This window comes from Odontesthes bonariensis, chromosome 22 (assembly GCF_027942865.1).
Source record: "Odontesthes bonariensis isolate fOdoBon6 chromosome 22, fOdoBon6.hap1, whole genome shotgun sequence".
Lineage (NCBI taxonomy): Eukaryota > Metazoa > Chordata > Actinopteri > Atheriniformes > Atherinopsidae > Odontesthes > Odontesthes bonariensis.
This window is the reverse complement of record NC_134527.1, coordinates 24,285,901-24,313,659: the sequence shown is the minus strand read 5'-3', so window position 1 is coordinate 24,313,659 and position 27,759 is coordinate 24,285,901. Positions and strand designations below refer to the sequence as shown.

At 40.7% G+C, this 27,759-nt stretch overlaps 1 protein-coding gene across 3 annotated transcripts in view; it reads right to left on the bottom strand.

Annotated features, from left to right (window-relative positions):
- The window catches only part of col5a1 (procollagen, type V, alpha 1), a 76,496-nt gene that overhangs the window by 20,039 nt on the left and 28,698 nt on the right, over positions 1-27,759 (bottom strand). For all 3 annotated transcript variants that reach the window (XM_075456116.1, XM_075456115.1, XM_075456117.1), the window contains exons 5-32: positions 18,297-18,422; positions 17,392-17,496; positions 16,891-17,292; positions 16,164-16,715; positions 15,989-16,045; positions 14,743-14,784; positions 14,238-14,300; positions 14,059-14,133; positions 12,325-12,417; positions 11,940-11,996; positions 11,715-11,768; positions 11,499-11,552; positions 11,347-11,400; positions 11,176-11,229; positions 11,039-11,092; positions 10,601-10,645; positions 9,833-9,886; positions 9,348-9,392; positions 8,662-8,715; positions 8,525-8,569; positions 7,539-7,592; positions 6,461-6,505; positions 6,181-6,234; positions 5,313-5,357; positions 4,931-4,984; positions 3,159-3,266; positions 887-940; positions 405-458 (exon numbers count right to left, since the gene is read on the bottom strand). In XM_075456116.1, coding sequence (XP_075312231.1) covers positions 405-458; positions 887-940; positions 3,159-3,266; positions 4,931-4,984; positions 5,313-5,357; positions 6,181-6,234; positions 6,461-6,505; positions 7,539-7,592; positions 8,525-8,569; positions 8,662-8,715; positions 9,348-9,392; positions 9,833-9,886; positions 10,601-10,645; positions 11,039-11,092; positions 11,176-11,229; positions 11,347-11,400; positions 11,499-11,552; positions 11,715-11,768; positions 11,940-11,996; positions 12,325-12,417; positions 14,059-14,133; positions 14,238-14,300; positions 14,743-14,784; positions 15,989-16,045; positions 16,164-16,715; positions 16,891-17,292; positions 17,392-17,496; positions 18,297-18,422 — 2,553 coding nt within the window. The remainder of the gene's footprint in view (positions 1-404; positions 459-886; positions 941-3,158; positions 3,267-4,930; positions 4,985-5,312; positions 5,358-6,180; positions 6,235-6,460; positions 6,506-7,538; positions 7,593-8,524; positions 8,570-8,661; positions 8,716-9,347; positions 9,393-9,832; positions 9,887-10,600; positions 10,646-11,038; positions 11,093-11,175; positions 11,230-11,346; positions 11,401-11,498; positions 11,553-11,714; positions 11,769-11,939; positions 11,997-12,324; positions 12,418-14,058; positions 14,134-14,237; positions 14,301-14,742; positions 14,785-15,988; positions 16,046-16,163; positions 16,716-16,890; positions 17,293-17,391; positions 17,497-18,296; positions 18,423-27,759) is intronic.

The window sequence follows — 27,759 nt, the reverse complement described above, 5'->3', positions numbered from 1 at the left end:
TAAAACCGTGTTAAAGGCGTCATTATCCCTTTCGGTCTGAGAGCTTGGTCTCATAAACTTCACAAATGTTCTGTGAAGATGAAAGGCTTTATGTGCCTAGCTCCACTCGTGGTGACAAACCATTACTCTTTCAGGCAAGCTAATGGCCCATCCCTTAAACAAAGCGAATGAAACATTGCTCTGGCACCACCAAGTGATAAACAAAGTTTCTGGTGGTTTGAAATGAGATGTGTTAGCTGTAATGAGGAAAGAATGCGATAGTCTTTCTGTCTTGGATAAAAAGCCATGCGACTTCCACCGGGTTGATAAATCTATATCTGGGAGAGAAGCCTGTTTTTGGAGCTCTGCTTGTGTCCCAACTCTTGTCGGACTAATACGAATAACAAGAGGTCTATTTGACATACCCGAGTTCCTTTCTCCCCATTGGCTCCAGGGAAACCTTGGAAACCCTGAGATCCCTGTGTAGGAGAAAGAGAGTAATTATTCTTCTGAGACAAAACCTAAACAGTTAGCCCTTGTTTATTCTACTTCCTGTAATATCCCCATCTTATTACTGTATATGCAGCAGGAGGTTGCAGAATTGTATTGTTATCGTATCAGCAGCTAAGGGCTGACAGCAAATAGCATATTCTAATCCCTAGCTCTTTGATCAGGAAGCTTCAAGCATGTCCAGTTGTCAGACTGCGGCTTTGCCTCTGAGAGACTAAAGGATGAGGCCTCTAAAGTTCAGCTAAGCAGCTCGCACGGCCCATGCTGGCATTTTCCATTCTCTTTTAAATACACACAGAAACACTCAAGTGTAGTGACATTTTGGCAAGCTAAACTGCATCCATTATTCCTACTGATGTCAGTGAACAACATTGTTTAGTGATATGTGAGCACTTGCCTTTGGTCCTTGTCTTCCTGGGTATCCTGGCAATCCTGGAACTCCAAGTTTACCCTGTGAGAGGCAAACATTTGTTTAAATTTTTCAAAAAGGCTTATGCTTATGGTCCTAAATGACAACTTAAATCAATTCCAGACTCACTGGTATTTTACAAAAAAAACAATGACCATGCTTCCTACATAACTGTGGTCCACTTACACACAAAGAAAAAAGCCTTGTTATGACAAAAGACATCTCATCGTGATAAGTGATAGGATCTGGTCTCATAATCCTGTAATGATGTCACTAACAACCAACTTTGAAATCATAGGAAAAACTTTAAAAAATGTAAAGAAAAGGTTTTTACATTCTCCTCAATTTCTATGGAATTCATTGATGGATGTCTGTTTACATAATGATACATTGCAAAAAGCATCTGGGGACTGCCAGTTAACATATTTGAATTTTGTAAATGTAAAAAAGTGTAACGATGCAACATTCAGTTTTTTTCTTGTAAAAAAAGTCTCAAATGAGTTAAGACTTTGCATATTTAAAGCTGCCGTCGGCAGGTTTTCAAAATTCCGAGTCTAAAGTCGGAAAATTCGAACTGATACAACTTTCAGGTCCCTCCCCCAACCTCTGACAAGCTCCGAATCGCCCCCCAAACCCCTCCCCCTCTGTGGACGAGGTTGTGCACGTGAGTTCACACCAGTGTGAGCGCACACAAGCTGGGGCAGACTCACGCTCAGCAGCGTGTGCACAAGCTGTGATTGACAGGTAGGATTCCTCCACCCTAACTTGATTGGTTAAAAACAGCCGGGAGCGCTCGATTTTTGCAAGCATGATTACAGGCTTCAGAGGGAGCTACAGATTTTGTTATTTTTCCTAAACAGCCTATTTAATATTCTACTTCCAGAATCCCATGACAGTTCAAGCTAATGTGACTAAAAAAAAGTTGCCGACCGCAGCTTTAATGTACGTTTTCTAAAAAGCAACAGCTACCTTACACCCTTACACCGGATATATTGCTCGCAAATCTGTTTTCAGCTGTTTACGATATATTATTCTTGAAATGCTTATAGAGATGCCATTTTCTCACATTTACAACATGATGTGACCCATGATCTTTTTAGATTAAGCAGATTTTAAAACTGAGATATCATCTGATTGGTGCACTCAGAGCAGTTTAAATCATTTATTTCCATCATTACTATACAAATTGAATAAAAATACACCCAGTCTGCTGATCTGCAGCATCCGGACTATAGCATGATTTCTTATTAAGGCACTTCTCCATTTGCCAAGTTATTGTTGTCAAGCTTCCCTGTGACTGGCGCAGCTTCAGAGCGATAAAACTGGTGATGCAGTGCAATTTTAAATAACCACACCCTCTTATTTATATAAACTTTATCTAGCCTTTTTGCCTGTTGTTCTGCTGCAGCCGACTGAACCAAAATAGCGGATTCACTTGGTGATGCCTCCACAGTAAGGTTCTAAAATTATGAGCTGAATTTCTGCACAAAACTGATCTCCTTAAAACCTCAGTGCAAGACATGCAGACAGCTTGAGTCTCACAACATGCTATATTTGCACTTTTTAGGTCTTATGCCAGAACTAACAACATTCACATGTGCAAGCGCACCACTGCAGAATTTATTAGAACCACTTCTGCTTTAAGCAAATAAAGATTTGCCGGTGTGCAGATTTTAATTAAACATGACAATGACTTTCTATAAAGTAGACTACTTTTAAACTGTAATGTAACCACCACGGTTCAAATGTATGTACAGTTAGGATTCCTTTTACTATGAAGAGGAATCTTTAATAAGAATAAGTGGTTACAGTGCATCACAAATTAGTGTCAAAGGAGGCTGTGTATGGGCAGTCAGTGTCCAGTATCCATATATTCTACATCTGTTGAGCCAATTATTTAGCCTTTTCTGAAAGATCATTAAAGCTTTCTTTAGAGAACAATCAAGTATGTGTTTTATTCCACGAAAATGTTTTTGTCATTGCGCACAGAATTGCACACAGCAGCCTACTCAGCGTTGAGTTGATTTCTGTATTTTAATCCAATAATGCTCTCAGCTGGGTGGAGAGCAGCAATGAAAATGTGGTTGCTGTTCAGATCAGAGCTATTGGCATAACAACTTTCCCTCTTAAACCTTGTTGTGCCAACATCAAACATGTCTGAAGATGGAAAATATAGGCTTTTCTTCTAGCTCTCTTTTATCTGACTGCAGGATATCAGCACAGCTGAAATTGTGGGCGCAAACTTGCAAAGGCAGCTCACCTTCTCTCCGTTGGGTCCAAGCGGACCAGAATCTCCTTGAAGTCCTGAGCGACCCTTTGGCCCCTCGGGACCATCTTCTCCTCTGGGTCCTGCTGGTCCGAGTTCTCCCTGGGGGACACAGGGAATGCAAATCACAAACATCATTTGTCCATACAGTGGATCCCCAAGCCTCGTTGACCCTGATTGTGTTTTTTTTCAACATAAATAGGAAAGAAACACTAAGAGTCTTGTCCCATTCATGCAGCTCGCTAATTTCTTTTTAACATATCTAGCTAGCTTAAGAATAACTAAACTACCTTTTTTTTCCCGCTTTTATTTTTCGTCATTGCTTTCTAAGTTTTTCCTTTCTAATTGGATTTTACCAACAGTAATGATTGCATTCAGTATGTATCCTTGAAAATTGACTAAAATGTTGAACGCGTTTTATCAAGTTTCTCCATGCAATGTGTGCAGTGCCACACCCCTGTCTAATAGTGACATGGCATAACATGTAGTCACTGCCTTCTACAGTTGTCAGTTGTGTTCTTTAAAAATTGCTCCATTAGTCAAATTGTCCACAGAAATTGTCATTCAACTTTTTAATTATTTGCTTTCCTACATCATTAAGAGATTAATTATAAATGCTGAATTAAGTCCAACACAGCAAGCAAGTTGGTCTTTTCTGGGTGCTTTATGTTGCCTCTTTAAAGGTTTTTCTGAGTGTAAAGTTGCTTAAAGATTCCAGTTAGGCAATGTTCCACCTTTAAAGTACTTAGCGATCCTATTATCACTGCCCTCTCTCAGTGTGCTCTGGTTCTAGCAGGACACACACTAAATGACGGAGTACAAACTCGCTCTGACAACCAGGCACTGCTGTAAAGGCCCGTTTGGTGTGTGAAAGGTATCTAGTTAAAGGACTGCATAGATCTGCAAAGCAAGCAAGTGTGCGCACACATCCACACTCGTGCACACAAGAAACGGCATCAAGCAAACTGTACTTGACTCCTGCTCGAAGGCTCATCAAAGAGAACACTTTAAATTGAGCACTCTCACACACACACTAAACACACATACTTATCCTAGGCCTGCGTCAAAATTAGTCATTTACAGTCGAGTCCACATGTGCATCTCCGGAGCAGAGGGCCTCCTCAATTCTTTACTTTCATCCGAATCCGCAACATCTCCGGAGGAAAACAAGGGTGAAGCTCTGTGTCTCTCGCGCGTTTGAAGGGGGTTTAAAGAGCCATTGATTTCTCTCTCCTTACTGTGCTCAGCTAGAGACACCCTGGTCAGGGATAGGATGCTTGATGTTTGAAGTACAGCCTGGTGTGAGTTATGTTTCGCACTCCAAAAGGCATTTTTCCCACAACTTGACAGGGTAAATCCCTAATGCACTTCAGAGAGAGAGAAGCTGTTGCGGAGTACACATGTCAAACTACTGCTTCTTATCTCCTACAGTTGGAGGGTTAGGACTGACTGGCAAGGTACCGAGAGGAAATTGAGATCTACTGACACTAAATGCATGCACACATAATAACACCTTGCAACAGGAGCAACACCTTATGTTTGCTTATTACCAACAATTTTACGGCAGTCATAAAGGTTAACCTAAGAGAGGTGGCACTTGCTTTAACTTTGTACAGATAAAGGTCACTTCCAACAAAGCAAAGCATAAAGCAAGTTAAAGCTATCCACTAAAGGGATTTATTTTATTGCTGCATCCAATAATCAAGGTGTGATTGACAGAAACAGCTGAGCAAAGTATAAATCAAATAAAATCAAACAAATCTTACCCTGTCACCCTTGATACCCATATCTCCCTTGAAACCAGGGAAGCCGTCTTCTCCCTAGCATGAGAATCAAGAAGGCGTAGTGTTAGTAAAGAAGGAGACTTTAGTGGTTTACCCAAATGCACTCAAAAACAAGCTCAAACATAAATACACTGAGGTTTTGGGCCTCACAAGTGTGCTGTTGCCATAGAAACTATTGAGAGCCTTTTTTTTCTTCTGATTCAGCAAAATTCTCACATTCTTAAAAGGATTTATTGAGATGATCATCAGCATGAAAATCTAATCATCATTCACTATCATCATTATAGTCAAAATGATCCGAATCTTTCTGTTAAGGTTAGTTTAACCCATATATTCTGTCTCTTCCTGCATGCTTTTCATTTACCTTTTCACCCTTGTGTCCTTTGAGGCCACGGACACCATCAGCTCCCTGTGATGCAACGAAAGACAGATATTTACAGGTCAAGTTCCAGTTCAACATGGAGCATATAGGGACAAAGAGTAGGTATATAGTACATGTTCTACAGTATACTGCAGAACATTCAGCTTGACGGGATCCAACCTTTTTTTTTTCTAAAATAGCGCTCTAGAGCCACAATGATCATCTAATGAAGTTAATTGTTATTTCCAAATGTGGAAAATAAGTAGGCTATGGAGACCAAAAGGTTCATAGTTTAACAAATCCTCACAATTCTTTCATCCTTGATCTTAGAGAGCACACTCTAACAGGGTAGTTGTTACTACGAGGTCATCCACTTGTGTGATCTCCTTTCTCAGTGAGAGTTGGAATGATTGGATCAGTCTCACCCACTTACCGAGAATTATTTGATGGGATTTCTTTTGTCTCGTTGCTGTCAGCAGCTAATGACACCAAACATGAGAAGGGCTGCGCACCTTGGACAGCTATCAGCCCCTGTGACTAGTCTTTGTACCAGCTTATGTGAAGAACAGAGTGCAGTAAATGATCAGCTGTTTTTTTCTATTTTTTTGGAAAAAGAGATGCCATTAAACTGATTCTTTTCTTTTAAGGGGAATAAGCCAAGTTGCAAAGTCTGTAACCCCTAACGAACATCCAGATAACTTTCCCTAAATGGTTCCTGGATTCTTAAATGGTTTGACGAATTATGAAAAGAGTAAAAATGATGATATTTATTTTGTGATACATACATAAGATCATAGGGACACAACTTGGGCGTGACAGCCGTTATATATTAGAATGAAAAATAATATCATATAATTTATAATCAACTCACCTTTACGCCTCGGGGCCCAGGATAACCAAGGGGTCCTTGAGGGCCAGAAGGGCCCTAGAGAAAGAGATGTTTGAAATGAGCTTGCAGCATAAACACACAGACACTGATACACCAAATTTTATGTACACGAATACACAATATTTAATGAAAACTTGTCTGAACAGGGACACCGGCAGGTAAATGAAACCCAGGAAAGTTTAAATAAATGAAGAAAGACTAAATGCAAACTAAAGTAGGAGAGAGAGAGAGAGAGAGAGAGAGAGGAGGAAATAAATCTCACCATGTGTCCTTTCTCCCCAGAAGGACCCTCTTTTCCAGGGTGACCCTGTAAATTATTTAGAGTAATATTATTGCATAGCATTTCAGGATAATTACCGCCATAAATACTATAGCATCCTTATAACTGAGGGATTAGGTAGTAAAAATACTGGAGGACGAATCTAACTGGAAAATGGAAAAAAGGACCTTTCGAGTCCAATCCCATTTGGGATTTTTCTATCCCTAATGCACAGTATTACACAAGCAGTAGCAGCTATTACTGGGCTCTAAAAGCCAAGACTACTGCTGTTTTGGGACATCACAAATACATTACATGCATACTGGGCATGCATATGAACAAACACACAATGCAGAGGTCACAAAAACACACATCAAATACACAAGTGGATGTCCAGTAAAGGGAAGGCAGGAAGGACATTGATTGCATTCTCATGAGACGAAGGAGCTTTGTTAAGCGTCTGATGGGTTTTTAGTGTGGAGAAGGAAATAGATACAAGAGTGGAGGGAAATAAGGGGCAGGGAGGAGCACTAAACCGGAGGGTGTTGTAGCTGAAGTTCTATACAACAAATGTATGAACAAAAAAGCTGCTTGTGTAAATGGGTGAGAGGTGTTTCGATTCTAAAGAAAACTCTGAAAGGACCAGGGAGTGTTGTATTTTATGGTAAGAGCTCCTCTATTTCCAGTCTTCCTTTTCAATAGATCCTGTTTTTTGTTTTTTTTTCACCCCACAGTTATTCAAATCTCGCAGCTTCTCTTGTCCCTGTTTCTCTTAGGTGCCACCTGGTGCTTTCCAAGAAACATCTGTCATTAGTGCAGGTGTCTGTGCAGAGATGTGAAGGAGAGTGTTTGCATATAAACTCCAAGGTGCGAGTGTGTTGCTCTGCGGTAACACAGCCGTGTTGAAGTGCAGTATGATGAATATGTTTTGGAAAAATACTCATCTCAATGTGTTTTGTACTGCGTTTACTATGTAAACTGGTTTTATATGAAAATATTTTTCTTGAATACTAATGACTCGTCTCAAAAACAGACAGGGAGAGAGCGTGTGCTGCTTTGGATGTGTGATATCTAAACTCACCGGTGGGCCATCAGCTCCTGGCATTCCTGGCAAACCCGGCTTTCCAGTTGGACCCTTGACAAACAACAAAATACTAATCAATATCCCAAAGGTTTTACGGTATTTATCGAAAAAAGTATGCAACAGTACTGCATCAAAAGTTCCCAAAAACAATGCTAACATGTTGATGTTACACGGATGTAATGTTTTGCTGATCCTCATTGCTGATGTGACAAAACACATTTTTTTTGTTCCCACCACACATGTCGATTTCATGGTGGCCCTTTAAAAGCCACCAGCTGGATTACTCTGGCTGGATTCCTCCTCTGGTGACCATGAATGTCTGTGCATAGTGTATCAGTCCATGTTATGTGGATCAAATTGGCCACAAGATTGACAGTGGGAATTCGATGATAACAAAAAGTACAAGGCATCTTTCTTCTTTTTTTAAGCTCTTTTTTCTTCTTCCAAAGAAATTTATGGCACTGGAATACCCAAAGTTGCCCGTCTACTTCAAGAGTGCAGGACTATTTACATTTACATCCTGAACTACTAATTACTTTGTACCAACACTTTCAAATAAATGACCGAGCATTTAGCCTTTTTCAAAATCTGTTTATACTTTATCAAACTCCAAGGTGTCTGCTAACAGCTCCTTTGGAATCAGGGGAACATAAAACCTGCGTTATTACTTTTGAAATTCAAATAATACACAGAATATTCTCCACCGAAGCTGGTAAAAGTTATTTATCTGAAATTGGATTAAAACGTATCTCTGCTAAGCAGTATTCTGTCCTGTGCTGTGGACGTGTTGGCATAATAGTGTGATAAGCTTTTGGAACTGCATAAGATAGCAACTCTGCTCTCTGCTTATGCAAATGAATGAGACAAATTCCTGCAATTTTACAGATTCTAGGTCTGGATCTATTAACATTTTATCGTGCTGGCAGTTTTCTTTTTTCTCGGTGTAAATGCAGGACTGTTGCTTTTTGTACGTGATATCTCACCTTCTCTCCTGGAGGTCCAATTGCTCCTTGCGGTCCTGCGAGTCCCTGTGTGGGTGGGATGGGGGCCACATGTTTAGAGCTCTTTCTTTGATATATAAGAGCAAAAGATAATGTCATACAACTTGCAAAACACTTACCTGGGCACCTGGGTTGCCTTGTTGTCCAGGAGGGCCTGGCTCTCCTTGAGGTCCCTGGAAAAAAAAAAAGTTTATTTTTGAAAAATCTCATTAGAAACAGAAATACTGATTATGTCAGTTACTTGAGCAAAACAGCACATATGTCCCTCCTATAACAAGACAAACCATAATTTGCAAACAAAGCTGACACACACACACACACACACACACACATGTATGTATATATATATATATATATAAATATATTACAGTGCACATTCTCAGACCTACTTTTCTAATGAAAGAAACTACCGAACCACAAACACTAAATGACTTCCCTCTAGGACAACTGGCAATTAATTATGTTGCTTCAGTCCAAGAGTCTGGGAAAGTTGTTGATCTTCCATCTCTACCTTGTTGGAAGATTCCCAAAAGACCAGACAAGCTGCTGTGCTCCAGTTAGACATTCTCTCATTACGGACAGGCGCAGGCAGAAATTGAGCTGAAATTGTACAACTGGCCGTGGATGTATCCTCCAATTCTACTGGTGCACTTGTGTGTGTATGAGTGAGCGAAACGGCTAGAGAGGCCTCATGAGGCTTTTCCATAGATTCGAGGGTTGAATAAAAGTAAAGAGATAAAACTGGTGTGTTTTTAGACATTATTATAGTTGCATGTGCAATTTAATCAGTTCAATCTTCACTTACAATATTTCCTTTGGGTCCAGGGTGGCCATCCATTCCAGTAACACCCTGCAACAGAAGTGATGAACAGAATGTTAACAACAAAACTCTGTAATAAACTAAAATGAAAAGTAATCTAAGCACTTGAATAGCTCTTTCAGCTGAAAAGAAATTTAAAAATTCTCTATATCTATACACGGTTACAAATAAACTATTTGATTAATGCTCAATGGCCATGTAAAATTGAAGATAATACATATTAGGTCTCGGCTTCTCTCCACTGCGGGCATTTCTCAGAAATACTGATCCTAAACTCAATAGAATGTGCCAGTTTTTGTACATTCTGTCTGAGATATATTGAGTTTTGTATTTCCCTGTGGGTGTTGTCTGTTGCGTCCTATGTTCTTGCTGGCATAAGATGGTAAACAAATGCATTCTGCTCTCCAAACAGTAAATCTGTGGTAACAGAGTGGATCTGAAAAGATAAGAAGAGTGTAGAAGGGACTCACAGGTGGTCCAGAAGGTCCCTGAGGTCCTTTTGGTCCCAACAAACCACGGGGCCCCTTAAAAAAAAAGAAGCAAAATGACATTGAGAATGATATCACACCTGTGAGAGGACTGATGAATTTTTAAACATCTTCAGCTAAATCGAGTTTCAAAACTACACTACTGGAAATAGCCTCTCTTCCCAAATGTCCTTGAGGATGTTCTACAGAGTCTAGTTTTGAGGAAAAACCGAAAACATCTTTTTTTTTCCACTCTCTCTGATATGCTTCCATTCCCCACAGCTATGCCTATCAAACAATGCATTGAATCTTTTGTGCTATGCCTCACAGCCACAGTTACCTAACCAGATGTATTGTCCCTGCAGTGAGAATCCAAACCAGTGTAGCGCACCCTGGTGGACACAATAAATCATAGCAGTAGATGTCAAGTCCTTTCTGGTTACGCGTTTCCTGCCTTTCCCCCCCATTTGTACAGAAAATTTTCCGTGGGATGCTATTATAACAACCGTGATGCAAGCTGACGACTTTTCTCACCTCTACATAAGAAAGAGGCACAACTAAAGCCTCAGCAACATGCACTTAAGCAGTATAGGGCTAAGAATCTCACTGTATAAGGATGTGAGAAGTGAGCCATCTGCAGATGATATATGATACCATCAGACCATATGATTGTTCACTAACACAATTACATGATGACAGCAGGCTCCGTCCTCTCTCCTATAACACAATATCTCAGTGTGAGAGTGAATGATAATATGTGCGATTACTCACTGGTTCACCAGGAAGTCCCCTTGGTCCGATCTCTCCATCATCTCCCTGTGAAAAAGACAGAGCAGGTCAGACTGTAGAACGGACAGTGAATGATAATGGAGGAGAAACTGGGGATGTTTGGGTTGTATAGATTGAGAGATAACGGGAGGACGGAAAGAAAAAACTGGAGAAGATGAGATTAGATTGCAGAAGCTCTGCGTAATGAGGTCGGAGACGTTGATTAGAAACTGATAAAAATGTGCAGGGATCAAGACCTTATCAAGTATGGAAAGCAGAAAGGGACATAGGAATGTCAAATTCAGAGGGTTGGTTTGGGAAGAGGAAGCCCTGCTCAGGAGTAAAATGGGATTTCTGTAGCAGTATAAGAAATACAACCAACTTTGTCTCTTAGGCTGATAGAGCAAAATGAGATGTCAAGTGTGAAATAACATGTGTTACCCTCTCTCCATCCTCTCCAGGACCACCAGGAGGTCCATGGGGACCAGATTCACCCTACAAAAGCAAACATTATTAAGTTAAGCATTGCTCAAATCAAAACAAATACACCTTGTCATGAACCCACAAATGAAACTTACTCTGTGTCCTTTTTCACCAGGAAGTCCAGCCAGACCATCAAACCCTCTGTCTCCCTGAAGAGAAACAAAAGTGAAAACTTGTACAGCCTCCAAAAGCCTACATCTACACTGGTATAAAGAAATGTGACCCCCCCAAAGTAAATTTCTGTAGGACTACAGAAGCCAAGATACCTTGGGTCCGGTCTGTCCGGGCATTCCCCTGGCACCGTCAGCTCCAGAACGACCCTGCAAAAATATAACAGCAGTTGTGCAACACGTCTCTGTAACTCTTTGTAATTAACAAACGAATATTCTGAAATGTCAAGTGGTCAGCTGCAACTTACCCTTCTGCCAGGCTTTCCAGAAGGTCCAGGAGATCCCATGGGTCCACGTGGTCCCTAAAACAAAACGATTATGTTAAACTCAGAGGCATTGTTGTTCTTCTGGATTTGCAATCTCTGAAATATTATACTAAAACAGGGAAATTTGCATTTCAGCTAAAATGTTAACGTTTTCAGCTGGGGTGCTATGTTTTGATCAATAGAAAAAAGATCTTGTACCTGAGGTCCCCCCTCTCCAGACTCTCCCTTCAGACCTGGTACACCAGGAGGACCCTGGGAAAAAAATAGCAGTGAGTGAGAATCGATAGACACAAAGCAGATCTAAGTTCTTCAAAAACATAAGCAAACTGCCTATATATTTGTTACAGCATATGTTGTTTGCACTGCACCATCAAATTTCTATTGATCTTGAGTAGTTTGCTGTGAAGTGAGTTTGAAACATACCAGAGGCCCAGATCTTCCAGTCAAACCCATTGGACCTGTGGGACCGCGCATGGCCAGCTGAAGGAAGAGAGGACAAATGTTGAAAAAAGTAAGAAAATAAATATATCTTTGTGTACTTTCAGTGCATTTGCGTCTACTCATGTGCTCTCCATTTTACTCCATATATGTGGGCATATAAATCATGTGGACACTGAAAAACTACAACAGTGATAATGATAACTGGGTCTAACATTGCATAAAATCTTACAATGAAAAGGCATGTGAATTTTTTTTTAAATGCAATTACCAAACAATACCATATTTTTGCTGAAAAAAGGATAAAAACTACAGAAGTTTTAAGTTGGACAACTTGACTCTGATGGTATATTTAGTCTTGAATTGTTACCCTGGCCTGCTGCATGATAGCTTGCATCTGGGCCTCCTGTGCAGATACAGCTGGTCCCTTCTGTCCAGAGTCACCTCCAGAGCTGAATCTGAACTATGGAGGAATTGACAGGTTTTAGAGAGGTCATTACAGAAAAGATTAAACCAGTACAGAAAACGTAAAAATGAAAACCCAGTAAAGCATGTAAAGCATGTAAAGAGGCTAAAATGTCAGCTTGCTGCCAAATAAGCATTCTAATTTGATTAACAAAACAATCTTCTGTATCTCTTGAGTACAGAATTTCCATTTTGAAGAATCCAACAGATGCTGAGTCTTCAGCTGTCAAACCAGTACCATCAGTGGCTGTTGGCAGGCTACAAGGTTCAAATTCTACTTCCATCTGGTGGTCAAAAGCCAGAATTACACCACGGATGAAAATGTATTATGATGCAACTTCTGTTTATTTGGGCCAGACATTTTGGGATGGATTATAGTACATGGCAGAGATCTCAGGCGCTTCACTGTCGGCTGGGAGCTACAAATGCACGGCAACAAAACAGTGAAATATAAACAGTAGATTCAGAACACCAGAGCTGAGTCAGATCCCCTGCTACCCACCCACTAAAAACTAAATTTCCCCACACCACAACAATTCAATACTTACTGTGCCTGTCCCCTAGCTTCTTCATCTGTCTAATTGTCAAATTTTCTGCTCAGTTAGATGAGTATTGAGCCCCTCTTCTGTCGTCCTTACATCTTTTTCCTGGCTGCCTGTTTGGCCAGATTGTCTCTGGCTTCGCTTGTTGACATTCCTTCAGCAGTATTGATTTATTTATTGATATTCCAGATCAACAAAAGCAAACCCCATTCAATCCGTGACCAAATGTTCTGCAAAATCCGTCTTCTAACTAACACGGCCAAGAAGCAGGCAAACAAGTTGATGCACAAAAAAGTGGTAGAGTAGAGGCTTCATCGCCAGTGTTAAAGTTTGTCATTTAACCATGTCATGTTGATTCCACTGGGTGAAACAACAGTACATGTTTCTCATTAGACTTGGAGCTGACGGATCACATTTCAAGCTGCCCTTTTTGCCAGTGGATACACCAGAATAACTTGAGTCACTGTACAGACAGAGCTTGCCACATGGCTCAGTCAGACATCTTTGTGGTCAATTAAAACCGCAACTTCACATCTGTATAACTAATCAGAACCAAGATCGTCTTCCAAGTACATGGTAAAAGAGAGTAGAGAAGGTAGACACAGCAGGAAGTCATTAGGATGGTCGTGTAACTGTGGCAGTTAGATCACTGGATGCAACTGAGGCTTCGGTAAAAAAAAAAGACTGCATTGCTTTGCTTCCGGTCAAAACCCAGACTTCCTGGAAAGACAACTGATAGCTTAAATTCTGACTGAAGAATGTTGGGTAAGTTAAAAATACGGAGGTATAGACGGGAATGTGAATTGTAGATTTGAGATTGTTGGAGTCCAAAGGGGGGGTCTCACATACAAGGGGCTGCTAAAGTATAAATGTATATCACATAAATTTGCAAGAAGTCCATTAAAAAACAGTTTCACAAGTGGTTTTCTTTACCCCAGTATATCATTTCATTGAAAAAAAAACTGAAAAAGATGCATCAAACATAGCTGACCAAGACTTTAAACCATAGAAAAAGCTTTAGCATCCAACATGAAAAAGGACAGCACATCCATCTCGCTACTTTTTATTTGTTGTTTTAACAATTGAAATTTACTTACAGGCAGCATCAGGACGGTACCAGGGGGTCCTGGCAGACCATCAGCACCGGGAAGACCAGAGCGACCCGGAAGACCCTTAAATGGAACATAGTACACGCTTTAGCACACACACAGATAGAATTAGAATTTCTTTTGTGTATTTTTTAGAGCATTAGAAGTCAGTAGTGTTTTTTGCTTACCCTCTCTCCAGCATCTCCAGGGCTGCCTGGTGGGCCAGAAGCACCAGGGGGTCCAGGTAGACCCTATGATAAACAGAAAATCTTATGTGACTTCCATAAGCACACGGTGAACAAAAAAGTCCCAGTCAGATGGGAGAAAGGAATGTATGTCGCTAAATGAGACGGCTTGTTGAGCTGTAAATCTTTTGTATGCTGATCTTCTTTGTTTATACTAAAGCTCATTACTGTGGAGGGCTGGCCTCTGGAAGACTTCATGTGCAGGGTGTGAGTAGCTAACTCTGTCTTCAACACTGAACAAGTGCAAATCTCTTCAACGCCACCACTTTTGCTTTAATTTCATCAGTTTTTATAGCTAAGCATTAAAGCTTTCATTTCCCTCTAATGTAAAATAAATGAGTGACATGTACTTTTATCATCTTTATCAAAAGAAGGCATGGAAAGGTGAAAATTAGAAGAAGGTGCTTTAAAGCTTCAGAGTGACAGAATCTAAGACGGATATACTTACTGTGGGCCCCTCAGGCCCAGATGGACCCTCTACTAACATTCCCTGAAACACACAAGCACAGAAATCATCAGATACTGCAGGTACTGTCACATGACCTCATTTAAAAGCACATTTGTGCACAACAATGCCCTAGCACTAGAGCACAGCTTTGGTTAAAAGGAGTTAAATATACATGAAAACATGTCCCAACACACCTACCTATCAGGGTTCCTTCATTGCTTACCCAGCATACATTCCTGTCTGTCATTTTAGGTATGCTAGCAATTAATCCAAGGAGAATAGGAGGGTGAATGAATGGCAACAAAGGCAAAGACATCCTGAGGTGCTCCCCTACATGGATAAACTAAGGAAAGCGATCATCAGATTCACACTGTCGATTAAGCTCCTTCTTCAAGTATCTATCGTGAAATCCTTTTCTGTCTGGGTTTTGGCCGCAGTGCGTGTGCTGCAGAAAAGGTTACCTCTCTACAAAACAAACAGACCTACATTAAATACGTTTGTACGTTCATATTTGTCTTTGACTACATATTATCAAATTGTCACAGCTCTTGGCCATATTCACAAGAGACAAAAACGCACTTGGTGGCGATGGGTATTCCAACATGTGCATACTCAAAGAGTCTGGTTCCACATATAAACAGACACTTTATTCCACAAGTATGTATACTTAATGGAGCTCTGGGGCATTTGTTTGAAGTGAAACAGCTGCAGTTGCATTCGGGATATGAATTGAGTCTGTGCCTCGTTTACCTTTCCAAACATACAAAAGAAGTCATCCTCATTTTATGATATTATCGACAAAAGAGTGTCTCGATAAGGATCAAGGTTGGCAGTATTCCAGCTGTTTGTTATTAGTTGAAGCCTCTTTTTTTCGTCAGAAAAGCAGGAAAAGTCTTCCTTTTTCCATCCTTCTTTGTCCCTCCCTCTACCCAACCCCCACTTGAGTTTATACATTACCCACCCCTCGTTTGGAGGTGATTGACAATTCACACACATACAGCCCTTCTCCAAATGTTTATGCTGTAGTCCTGATGAACAGCTGGGAGCAAGGCCTTGCACAAGGATACTGTGATGAAGGGCTATATGGCCTGTATGATAAAATTTGGCTTGTTCATTCTTATTCAGAAGTGAAGAATGCATTACGTGTTTACATGTGGATCACACATATGTGCTCACATCTTCATAATGTGCACACGTGCAGCCTTCATCTGCTGCTCAAGTATGTTGTTCAAATAGTGATACTCACAGGCTCAATAACAGCAGGCTCTCCCTTCTGTCCTTTTTCACCACGAGCTCCGTCGACCTACACACCAAACACACAAACAATTTCAGCCCCCACTCCTCTTCCTCACCCTTATCATGCTACCCACTCCATCTTCAAGATATTTTCTTTGGCAGTGTATTTTATAATTATTTTTCACCTGTCCATAATACTCATCAGTCTCTGCAGGCAGCACTTTGCCCTCCTTGTTGGTGTAGTCTTCATATTCACCGTAGATATCTAAATCACCGTAGTCTGTGATGTCCTCCTCCTTGAACTTATCAAGATCCAGGTAGTCACCTTCTCCTCCCACACCCAGGCCGGTCCCAGTGGCAGTGGACCCACCGGCGCCAGCAGAGGCCGATCCACCTCCAGAGGTGGAGGATCCTCCCACAGATTCAGAACCACCTCCTACGGAAACAGAGCCACCGCTGACAGATACAGAACCTCCTCCAGTTGACCCGTCACCAATGGTAATGGTAGAGCTGCTGCTGCTGCTGCTGCTGCTGCTGCTGCCTCCTCCACCACCAACTTGAAATGTAGAGCTGCTGCTGCTGCCTCCTCCACCACCAAATTGAACTGTAGAGCTGCTGCTGCCTCCTCCACTACCAACTTGAACTGTAGAGCTGCTGCTGCTGCTGCCTCCTCCACCACCAACGTTGTCGTAGTTATAATCATATCCATTGCCGTAGTCGTTGTAAGAACTTTCCACCTTTGGAAACACAGATATAGCCATCGAGATATCATATTACATGATACATGAGGAATATATTATTACATACAGACAGAACACACACAACAACAAAAGTGGCAATTCAACAGAACTTAATGCAATAAAAATAATAATAATAATAATAATAATTAATTTAGATGAAATGTCAACTTACTGCTGTTTTATTGCTGGTGATTGTTACTGAAGTTCCTCCACTGGTGATCACCTTTCTCTTAAATCCAGTCCCGGTTCCCATATCAATTTTTGTTCCTGTTCCAAAGTCCAGCTCACCTCCGGTGCCAATGCCACTGATGGTGATACGCCGAGAGCTGTCACTATCAGGTGCAGCCGTGGACTCGTCGTAGTATGTTTCGTAGTTGCCATAGAAATCGTCGTATGGACCGGTCTCCTCTCCATAGGTGTCGTCCCCTCCGGTGGCAGTACCTGAAGAGCTCGATGAAGAGCTGCTGGATGAGCTAGAGGATGTGCCCGATGATGAACTGGAGGAGATGATGGTGGAGCCAGTGCCCCTCAAAACTTCATCTACTTTGGTCGACACCTTGTTTCCATCTGTCACCTGTTATGCACAAAGAATATTGTTATTGGGAACTTTGGTGCCTTTTAAAAAATCATCATTTTTGGGATGGAATTTGGAGCGCATTTACTGGCAGCTTACCTTGACTTCTTTTGTGATTGTGCCTGTATCCGTAGTTTCAAAAGGCTTGCCATCATCATCATCATAATAAGGGTATTCATAATAGTAGCTCTCCTCCTCGGCAAGCTAAAAGAGAAAAACATTACTCTGACATTGAGTGGGAGCATGATGGAGAGAAAGAGAATAATAATCAATGATTGACAGCATGTTTTTTAAATATGATCTACTGCTCTGTTGCCTCTTGCTGGCTGATGTATGTGTGACAGGCTGGCTATCGATCAGAAGCACAGAGGAATGCATTTTGCTCGCAATAATCTCAATAATGCAGCATCTCCCTGTTGTAACTTGCCATGACTGAATGACTAATTACTTGTCCATTTTTCTTAATGAGTCTGCCATCTAAAAACAGATAAAACTTTGTGAACCTTGCAGGCCCCTGGCGAAGCGATGGGTCAAGAGGAAGAGCTCCCAGTTATCTTGTAAGAATTCTTTGACAAACCTTTTATTAGCATGTGCACACTGTCATGCCATTCAGCACGCAGTGCAGGAAAGCAGACTAAGGCAGGCACCACATCGTTCCTGAGCTTTATTGACTAACTGCACAGCCTGATAACCTTGTTCTTCCCATTTTCCTCCGGCAGCTTGTAGTTCTCTTGCATGTGCCAGAAGGGTCTTTTCAGCACAGGAGCCAATCGAGATTTCATTTGAACATCGGAGACAATTACGGAGTTAAAGAAATTAACTTGAGTAGGGTCAGCCAGAAGAGCACTAAATGGTTTCTGGGTTCAACAATGTTCAGCAATTTTTGATATGCAAAAACACAGCAAAACTACCTCTGGGACAGCCATGTGTTTACAGAGCTGCACTTTAACTCTTTGAATTATAAATAAAGAAGAGCTGAAGAGGAGAAAGGTCATTTTACTCACATCTGTATTTGGATCCTGGTTCTGCGGCTGGTCTGGCACAGGCACTTCACAATCGGGGCTATAATGCCCACAGTAGTCATAGGCAGCACGATGGTCTGCTACAATCATTAGCTGCTGGATGTCTCCCTGCAGATCACAAGAAACAGGATATTCATTGGAAACAGCTCAGTGTCAGGCATGTGCACAAACAAACAAGAGCCAGGGACAGAGGTGAATGTCTGACATTCTGGGGGAAAACGAAATCATCAACATCCAAACAAGTGATCCTGAAACTAGGTCAAGTAGAGGGTGAGTAAATGATGAGATGCTTTGTTCCAGGTCCAAGAGTGCCATTTTGCATCATAGTTGAGAACCAGAAAGCTTACAATAAGCACTGCGGAGTTGAAGGAGAATATAGAACAACTGACCTCACACACACACACACACACACACACACACACACACACACACACACACACACACAATAGGAGTGTGTCTTTAAAAGGCTGACTGATGTTAAACAGAACATCTAAGCTCCTCCCTGATCAGCGAGGGACGTACATGATTTTGCAGTAAAGAGGAAAGACGAGCGGATCAGCTTTTACAACATGGAGTACAGGGGCCGACCTGCACCCTCTGATTTAAAGAGTTGTATACACTGAGTCGAAGAGAGGGAGGTGGAAGAGTAGAGGAAGACAAGAGATTTAAGAAAAGGAAAACTTGTAAGACAGAGACAGAGCAGACAACATCGATAGAAAATGAACAGGAGAGAACAAGGAAGAAAAAGCAAAGGCTCAGAAGGATCCCCAGGCAACATAGGGAGCTGGGTGTGTTAGCCACATGTTCCTCAGAAGAATGTGTATGGCACTAAAACGCTCTACTGTATCTATCCAAACACGTCCTGATCACACTTCCAAACCCGGTGATGTCATTCTACATTAATCAAGCACAGTAAACATAGCTGAAGCAAACATATTTTCAGAGGGCAGGAGAATCACGGAGAGATGAAACTATGGGAACAGAGCGACAACAGGATAAAGTGTTTTTAATTATGTCCAATTGCCAAAAGTTTGAAATCCCTCAACATGTCCTTCCAACTGAAATTCTCCATGGATAGCTTTTTTCCTGAGAAACAGAAATGACTTGCATTTGCGGTCTAATCCGTGAAAATTCACTGAGGAGCTCCAATTCCTCTACTACATTTGAACATACCACACTAAAGTCCCTGTCTCAGATCCTTTAATAGTCTTTGGAAAGCCCTCCCAAGTAGATGTTTCCTGCCTTGTGCTTATGTTGTCAGTGTTTTTTTTTTTTTTTTTTTTTTAATGGATGCAGGAAAAAAACCCTTTCCTTTAAAACAGAGGGACATGAGTAGGCATTAAACAGTGCTTTCATATATGAATTTCGGGCTGCAAGGAATCTTGCAAATATGTGTCTCTTAGCTGTGCAGCTAGATTTGGTATCAGTTTAACACGCTGTCTCTTTTATTTTAGTAAAACCGTATGTCACAGCTGCACTGAAAAGAGATGACTGGTGCTCAGTGTTGGAAATGAGGTCACAGTCAATAAGAAATAAGCCCCGTGTACAACAAAACAGCCCTGCAGTCTAATGCATTGCAAATGGTTTTCTATTCAAATTCCCATCTTGTGGTTTTCTATTTCTTCGTTTTTTCTCTGCTTTCTTTTTCATCATCTCCCAGAGCAGCCAGAGGAATGTCAAAGTATATTATCCGGGCAAGTGGTGAGATCCTAAATTCGGCAAGATGAGATAATTAATCATATACCTACGATTTAATGAGAACACCCCAAGAGCATCATGGGAGAATGTGGTTAATGATGTGTGACACCAACATTGAGAAAGGAAAGAGGCTTGTGCATACCTGCTGTTGAAAGAAAAGAAGTCTTACTAAAACTAAAGAAGATGGTGGCTTCATCTAATGGTACAGACTCTATAACCAAAGGAATGTGGCCCGTGGAAGTCCATTTAGTCTTCTCTGACAAATAATTTGGCTTTAACATGTACAATCTGTGGAGTTCTCCTTTAATGTTTTACCACACAATAAAATCATGCATGGCAATAACTGTATATCAATAATTTGACATGCAGGCTTCTTTTTATGTTCTGACTTTGATCATTAAAGGAAAATGATGGGTAGCCATCTTATCTGCATGACTTGAAAGCTTCACTGCTTCACTATTATTAAAGTCTTCATCTACCATGACGAGACATCAAAGCTGATTCTGATTTCCTTCTCTGATCTTTCCAACACACATCACTCAACCGACTTTACCAAATGTTATAGAAGCTGCTATTTTGCAGATACAGGAAAGAAGTAAATATTCTTACATTGGACTCCAGCAGCATGCTAAAGCCAAATTTCTTATTTTGTATTTTGGTGCTGAATGGTTCAGCAACCCATTAAAGCAGGACGTTTTTCTCCATTGATGTAAACTGATGCTTTATTGCCACAGCAACTTTGGCATTTTGCAGATTTGGGAATTCAGGATGTATTGAGGCTAATCATTTAAGCTTAATGCTAAAACAACAAAAAAAAAAAAATCCAATGAAAAAATAAAGCTTAAAAGATCCATAATTTGGAGTCGATGTGTGACCCAGAGGCAGACTATAAGTATAGGTAAGTATGCCATATAAGCGGTGATTACGTTACAGCATTACATGCAAATGCAGACAAAGAGGTAGAAACAAACCTGCACCAAAGCAGAGCAAACAAAGGGATCAAGAAAGAAAAAAACACCCTGGAATTATAGCATCACACCCAAAACTCTGTCAGACCTGCAAAATACATACAATTGGCCATACTGCTCGAGAAGATGGTCATTTTTTTTTTACTCTGGAGCAACATTAGACACATCAGAGTGGTGCTTCGGCTGAATTTTTAGACAATAACAGGGCTGTTGTTGTGAGCATCTCCTTGACCTCCACTGAAATATGACTCTTCTCCCGGCCAATGCTCTCCTTGTAATAGGCTCTGGGAAAAGCCTTTGCCTGTGGCTGAGAGTACCATCTGACCTCACCTGACATACTTCATGTAAAAGAAACTGTTAAAGACACTCACATACACAAAGATCATGCACAAGTATCTTCTGGTGAATAGAAGTCTTCATCTAATATTTAGATCATGCAAGCAGAACAAACCTAAAAATGTTCTTCTTATCCAACAGTTTCTGTATTTTAACCAATAAAAAAATGATATCATCTGTTAGGTTTTTATTCCTCAACCTCACCCTGTTTTGCCCTGACACGTCAATCCCTGCTGGATTTTCTGATTGTGTCCAGATGGGGGCAGGAGAGTGCTCTGATGAGCACCAAGCCAAATATCTGTCCTCATCTGAATTTGACCCACAATGATGCAGGGTGGACCGAGTTCATTGTGTCCCTTCTTCTGAATATGATGCATGTGATGAAAGACAACATTGGTTTTAAAAACTCAATGAACAGGAGAAAATTAGGTAAAAGGCTAAATAAGAGTTTAAAATTTTAAAATGAACAATACACACATGCATTTTCAGTTCTCTTTCTTTCAAAAAGCCTACCAAAAAGGCTGTTTCAGAGTTCGATAACATTTCCACTTTCTTGAGCTTAGAGTGACCTACAATTAAATAAATAGCCCATGCCTAACTTGATTATTTCTCCATATCCCCAAGGACATCTGATAATGTCTCTGTGGATCTCCTACATGCCACACTAGATTGACACAGCAGCTAAAAGAAGGGAAGATAAATCTAGTTTTCGTACTATTTTCTGCTTAGATGTCAGAAAAGCAGAAGGGGCAATTGGGGGGTCTGAGCTCTTACGTTATTTTTTATGCAAGCTACTTTCACTGCATATTTACACAGACACCACTGAGCTCTGAGCCAGGCCTTGGTCCCACTGCCAGCCCACACTGGCACCTGTCCCAGCACCTGGGCATTCTCCAACCTGACCAAAAACACCAAACGACACACTGCAGAGGCCATAAATCGGCACGGACACACAAACAAACTAGATGTATGTTGTCCACATACCTGTGTGAGACTGCATGTGCAGAGCTACATGGTCGCATAGATTCCAACCTTCACCAGACATCAGCTACATTTTCTCCCACATAGACTTTCCCCTCCAGACTCATAAAATCTTAAGGCTCAGAGCTGCAGCCAAGAGAAACAGGCCTGTCTGCCACCCTTCTTATCCAACTCACACCACCTTAACCATTCCCTCATTTCATTGCCACTGTCTCATTTCTGGATTAATCTCAGTGCTTCTCTACTTTTTTTTTTAACCCTCAGTGTCCCAGCCCCCATAACACTCCCTACTGTGTAAGATTTTAATCCCACATCTCTGAGGACTGTGGGCAGCCATACTTCCATTTCCCGTTCTTTTGGGAAAGTGGAAACCAAAGCAGCTCTCCTCACCTCAGAGACGTTGGTCTCAGTGTTTGGCTTGGACATTTGCTGAAATCTACATAAGAAGTGCTGAAGGCACACTTCAGGCTTTGCTGACACAGTGAAGGAATAACAGAGAAAAAATGGGGTGAAAGACAAACATCTGACATGATTTATGGAAATTCTCCTCATTATCCATGGTTGAAACGCCATCTTCCCTGCAGCTACTGAAGTCTAACATAATCGTATAAAAGTAGTGTGCTCAGTTGGTGAAGCATGACATGTACTCTGGACAAGACAAATCAGAGAGAGTATATCCATTATAACACTTATTTACACACAGGTATGTAATTATAACAAAACCACTACCCACTTTACTGAATAGATGTTATAAAGGTCTGGTTATGATCCATCATTAGCTTCAAAACTCTATGAAAAAACATCTGGATAACTGTCTGCATCCTGGGACAGACTGCAGTTCATACATGGAGTTGGACTGCCTTTCAAATCTATGTCACAGATTTGATTTTAGCAAAGGAGATACTACAAATTGACAGTTAAATTTCACACTCTGTTTTATTAGGTCTTCTCAGCTGATGTTGAAATTGTTTTTAAGTTGAATTGATTCAACTTTGTAATTATTTCAGAGGCTGACTTTGTGATGCTGCTGCATTTCGTGGCGCAAAACTGACAGATGGATAAATGCATTATATCCACCAGACAGTAAAACTGGGCTAAAAATCAGACACATATCTGTGCATAATTCAACAGTGCCACAAACGACAAGCTCCAAAATGATCATTACACTGAATCGAACAGAAAATGTTTCAACAAACAGATAGGGTAGGATCTATGTCACATTAGGTTTCAGGAATTAGAGTATTTAATCACTGAAGTCGATCATTTCTCTTATTAATTCTGTTGTATGTCAATGTGTGGTATTATGTAGTCATTTATTCAAATGATGGTCCATTGATTACTGTGACGCATGTTCAACAAAGGGGTCATTTGGTGGTCTGAAGACAACCTGAAGCTAAATTTAGGATCAAATTCCTACAGTGTGACTGCTGCGACCCACGTCTACACAACAAACACTCAGACGACATGAAGTGATATTTAAAGATGCACCAGCTAGTAAACTTTTACACAGCATTTCAAGAGGGTAAAAGGAACAAAAGTCTGTATGATACTGGCAAGTCTAAAAAACAGAGCTGCTGAATAAAGAACATTGGAGCATTACAAGCAGATGAGACAAGTTAACGATATACATTTTCTCATTCTTTTTTCTATTTACATTGCTGTGCTATGATTCACAACACATTGCTTGCTCTTTGTTGTTTAGTTTTACACAAAATGAAGCCCACAATAAACAAATGTTGCTGTTTATTGCTGGTCTTTATTGCTTTGTTTAACTTCAGTACATTCTAAACTATGCATTTGTTCTAAAAAGACCTTTTACACTGTCCACTTGAAAGCAGATCTAAAGTACATAGATAGACTTGTTTTTTTTTTCATTTGGTAACAAGGACTTAATACCCTCCCATCATTTTTCATTGGAGCTGCCATGAAGGCCCTAGCAGGGCATCGAATTTCCAGCTCTACTCTAATGGGGCTCCAGGAGAGAAGCCATTATCCATGCATTAAACAGTGAGCTAACTGTTACTGCTTTTTGACCCCCAGCAGGCTTTTTATCACAAAAACCTGAGGGCCAGACACATTTCTAAAAAGTGGAGACACAAATTCGAAAGCTACTGAATGGAACTGTTAGGAGGCAAAAAGCAAAACTAAAACACAAGCCAGGTCAAGACCCAGCCAACTTAGCCAAACCACACGTGAAAACTAAACAAAATTCCGTTTAACCTTGTAGTAAATTTGGAAAATCTATTTCAAATAAAACACATCCCATCAAATCTTTACCTCATATGACTGAGGCAACTGCTAAGAGGCTGACTGAATTGCAAAAATATGATGAAAAGTCCTGGGGTAAAGATGAGGGAACAGGATGTATAAAACTCATCAGGCTTTTACAATATAAAAGCTCATTACGAGCATCAAGCTCATGTGTTGCACATTTTTACTACTTTTTCCTGGCTCTGGTTGCACCATGGGAGCCCCACAACTTACTTCATCCCAGTCCTATTAAAAGCTTCCCAACTCTGCATTGCTCCTCTTCTCTTATCACACTGCTTCTAACTCCCCCACTTATTTTAAACTGTTATTGTCTTAACCTCATCTTTTCATCCCCATCACAAGGATGTTACCTATCCTTCCAAATGTATCATTCAAACACATCTACACCCGCCTCCCCCCAGCACACGTTTCACAACAGCCTTGGACAGTCTATCAGCGGATACCAAGGAAACCTCTGGATGATGTCATGTGGTACGGCTGTTGTTCCAAGACTGACATCAGAGGGGAGAGAGCTCCTCATTCTTTCCAGAGAATGACCCAAAATGTTTGGCCCCTCTAACCAGACCTGCTGCTACAGCTTACCCAGTCCTCCAACCCCTATCGATAGATATCGAAAAAAAAGCCTAAAACAAAAACAAAAAAAAAAACTACTATATATCTTCGCCCACGCTCCTACAGGATGAGGATGCGTTTGTTCTGCTCTGGCTGAGATAACGGAGGCTAGACAAGAACTACTGTGTTTGCACCGCTCCACCTCAGCAACCTCAATTCCCTTGCCATCCCCTGCGGATTACCTCTGGGTGAAGCCAAGTGGTCCATGTGTCCCGCCCGTGTTCCTTCAGACCAACCACAGACTTTTATTTCACTGAATGCTACTGAGGACCGAAGGACAAGGCATTAAATTATCTCTGTTTTTGTTGGCAAATTTACATGGAAACAACAGTGAGCAGGGAAATCAAGAAGACCCTGTCAAATAAGCTTTAGTTTCTGAACAACAGAGACAAAAAGTATACTTAGGAATCAGCATCAAGCTTGCAGTCATGAAGAAAAAACAAACTGGAGTTTGCTGAAGGCAGAGGGAGATGATTTTTATTCTGGCTTACTACTTAATTTGCAACAGATAAGCATTGATTACCTGGTAAATAGCTATCGTCTGACATAAACACATTAACACCACTTGAATCATCTCCCACTGGCACAATCACGAGCAGAGCACTCTTATGTAAGCAACTAAGAAAAAAAAAACATTATGGTACTTATAAGCGGTAGACATTCTTGTTGCTACCACAATAACCTTGTTAGAGACCAAACCACAAACCACCTCAGCATATAAGTACCACTTATCCTCTGACTGCTGTACATTAGAAAAAGGCACAGGCTCCAGTAAAAAAAAGAGTACAACCAGATTTTCTCACCTCTGTCTTTAAGTGTAATAAAAATCAATGTTTTACCTTAAGAACACTGATTATCAGTTGGAATATTTTCCTATTGATTGAAGGGGAAGTTTTAAAAGATAATACATAAAAATCAACTGTGGAAAAAAAAAATTCATGAAGAGATTGGGTAAAAATCACAGACCTTTCAGTCAACTGAAGTTTAATTGGCCGGCCAGTGAAATGTGTGTGTGTGTTTTCATGCTGACCACCTCTTGGTGGTAGCTGACTCTGGCAAAAGTCAACACAGGATCAGACTAAACTACAAAGAGCAAAAGGGAGTAAGGGGCAGAAAGCAGCGCAGCCTGAGCATAATTTGGAAACTATGTGGCATATTTTCCATTTTCTACACGCACTGGAGCCTGTCCTGTCTCCCAACTGGCAGACACACAGCAGGAGGGCTTTAAACGTCTCTCACAAACTATCTCCCCTCTCCCACGGTAACCACTGGGCTGTAACTGGGACTCTGATAGCTGGCTAAGACTTAAACAGTTTCTTCATCACCTGATGTTAAGTACTGTATGTCATCGTTGGCAAAGAATAGAATTGGAGCAGAATTACAACTGGATAAATGCAGTCATCTTGTTGGCAATTGGGGGAATTAACAAACAACCATCAGGGGAAATAACTACAACACACAATGCAGACCCAAACACACTGAAGCTACAAAAACATCTGTATTTATGCCTCATTAAATAGTCCACAGTTTCACTAGAAAAGTGAACACAGCTCATGAACAGTCTTGTACTTCCTGTTTCCCATAACACTCATTAGAGAAAAGAAGTGCACAAATTACAGATATGTTTATTTCTTGAAACATATCAATCTGATCTTGGTTGCAAGGCTATGATTGGTTCGCGGCTCTGAATAAAGGCAAGGCATTCTCCCTTTAGCTTTTACACCCCATCGTATATCTATCCCTCCTGTAGCTCTGCAGGCTAACTTTAGGGATTGCAGAGGGAGGTGATGTCATATTTCTTTCTTTTTATCTGTTCTCGCTCAGCACCAGTGAGGTTAAAGGTCAGCTGGCTCAGCATCAGTCACATCAGTCAGTCTCTGTTACTAATTATTATTGAGGGCCTCAGCCTCACAGACTAATCCCCCTTTAAACAAGCACAACTCTAAAGGGACAAAGACAACACTATCCCTTGTGCCTTGTGCGTTTGGTATATGCGTCCCTCACAAGGGTCGCGTTTACGAGCCACAAATAATCACACAAAAGCTCACTAGATAACTATCCAGATGAAGTCATACTTGTAGCACTAGGTAAAGCAAATTGTATTTTAGCAATAACAGGTATTTTCCCATAATGTAAACATAAAAATGGCTTCCTGTAAAATAGAGTAAAATAAACCTAACATCCCCTGTCACAAAGACTTTATAAGCATCAAGGGCTCACATTCTAATAATTAAAAAGAACTAGAATAGAATAGGATAGAAAAATACTTTATTTGTCTCCCAATGGGGCAAATTCAAATTAGTCAAGTAGCTAAAAGAAAATTATAAATATTTACAATGATTGTATATTAGCAACAACAATAATAATACAAATTCTAATAAAATACTTCTACTACTACTACTACTAATAATAATAATAATAAATGACTAAATAAATAAATAAAAATCAATCAATCAATTTGAGAAGAACTCAGCAGTCACTAGCTGTTTTCACACTGAGATCCGCTACCATCGCGGGTCCAAATTGCCACTTCATCCCGCGTCAAGCAATGTGAAAGCTTGGCGTATTAGGTGATCCGT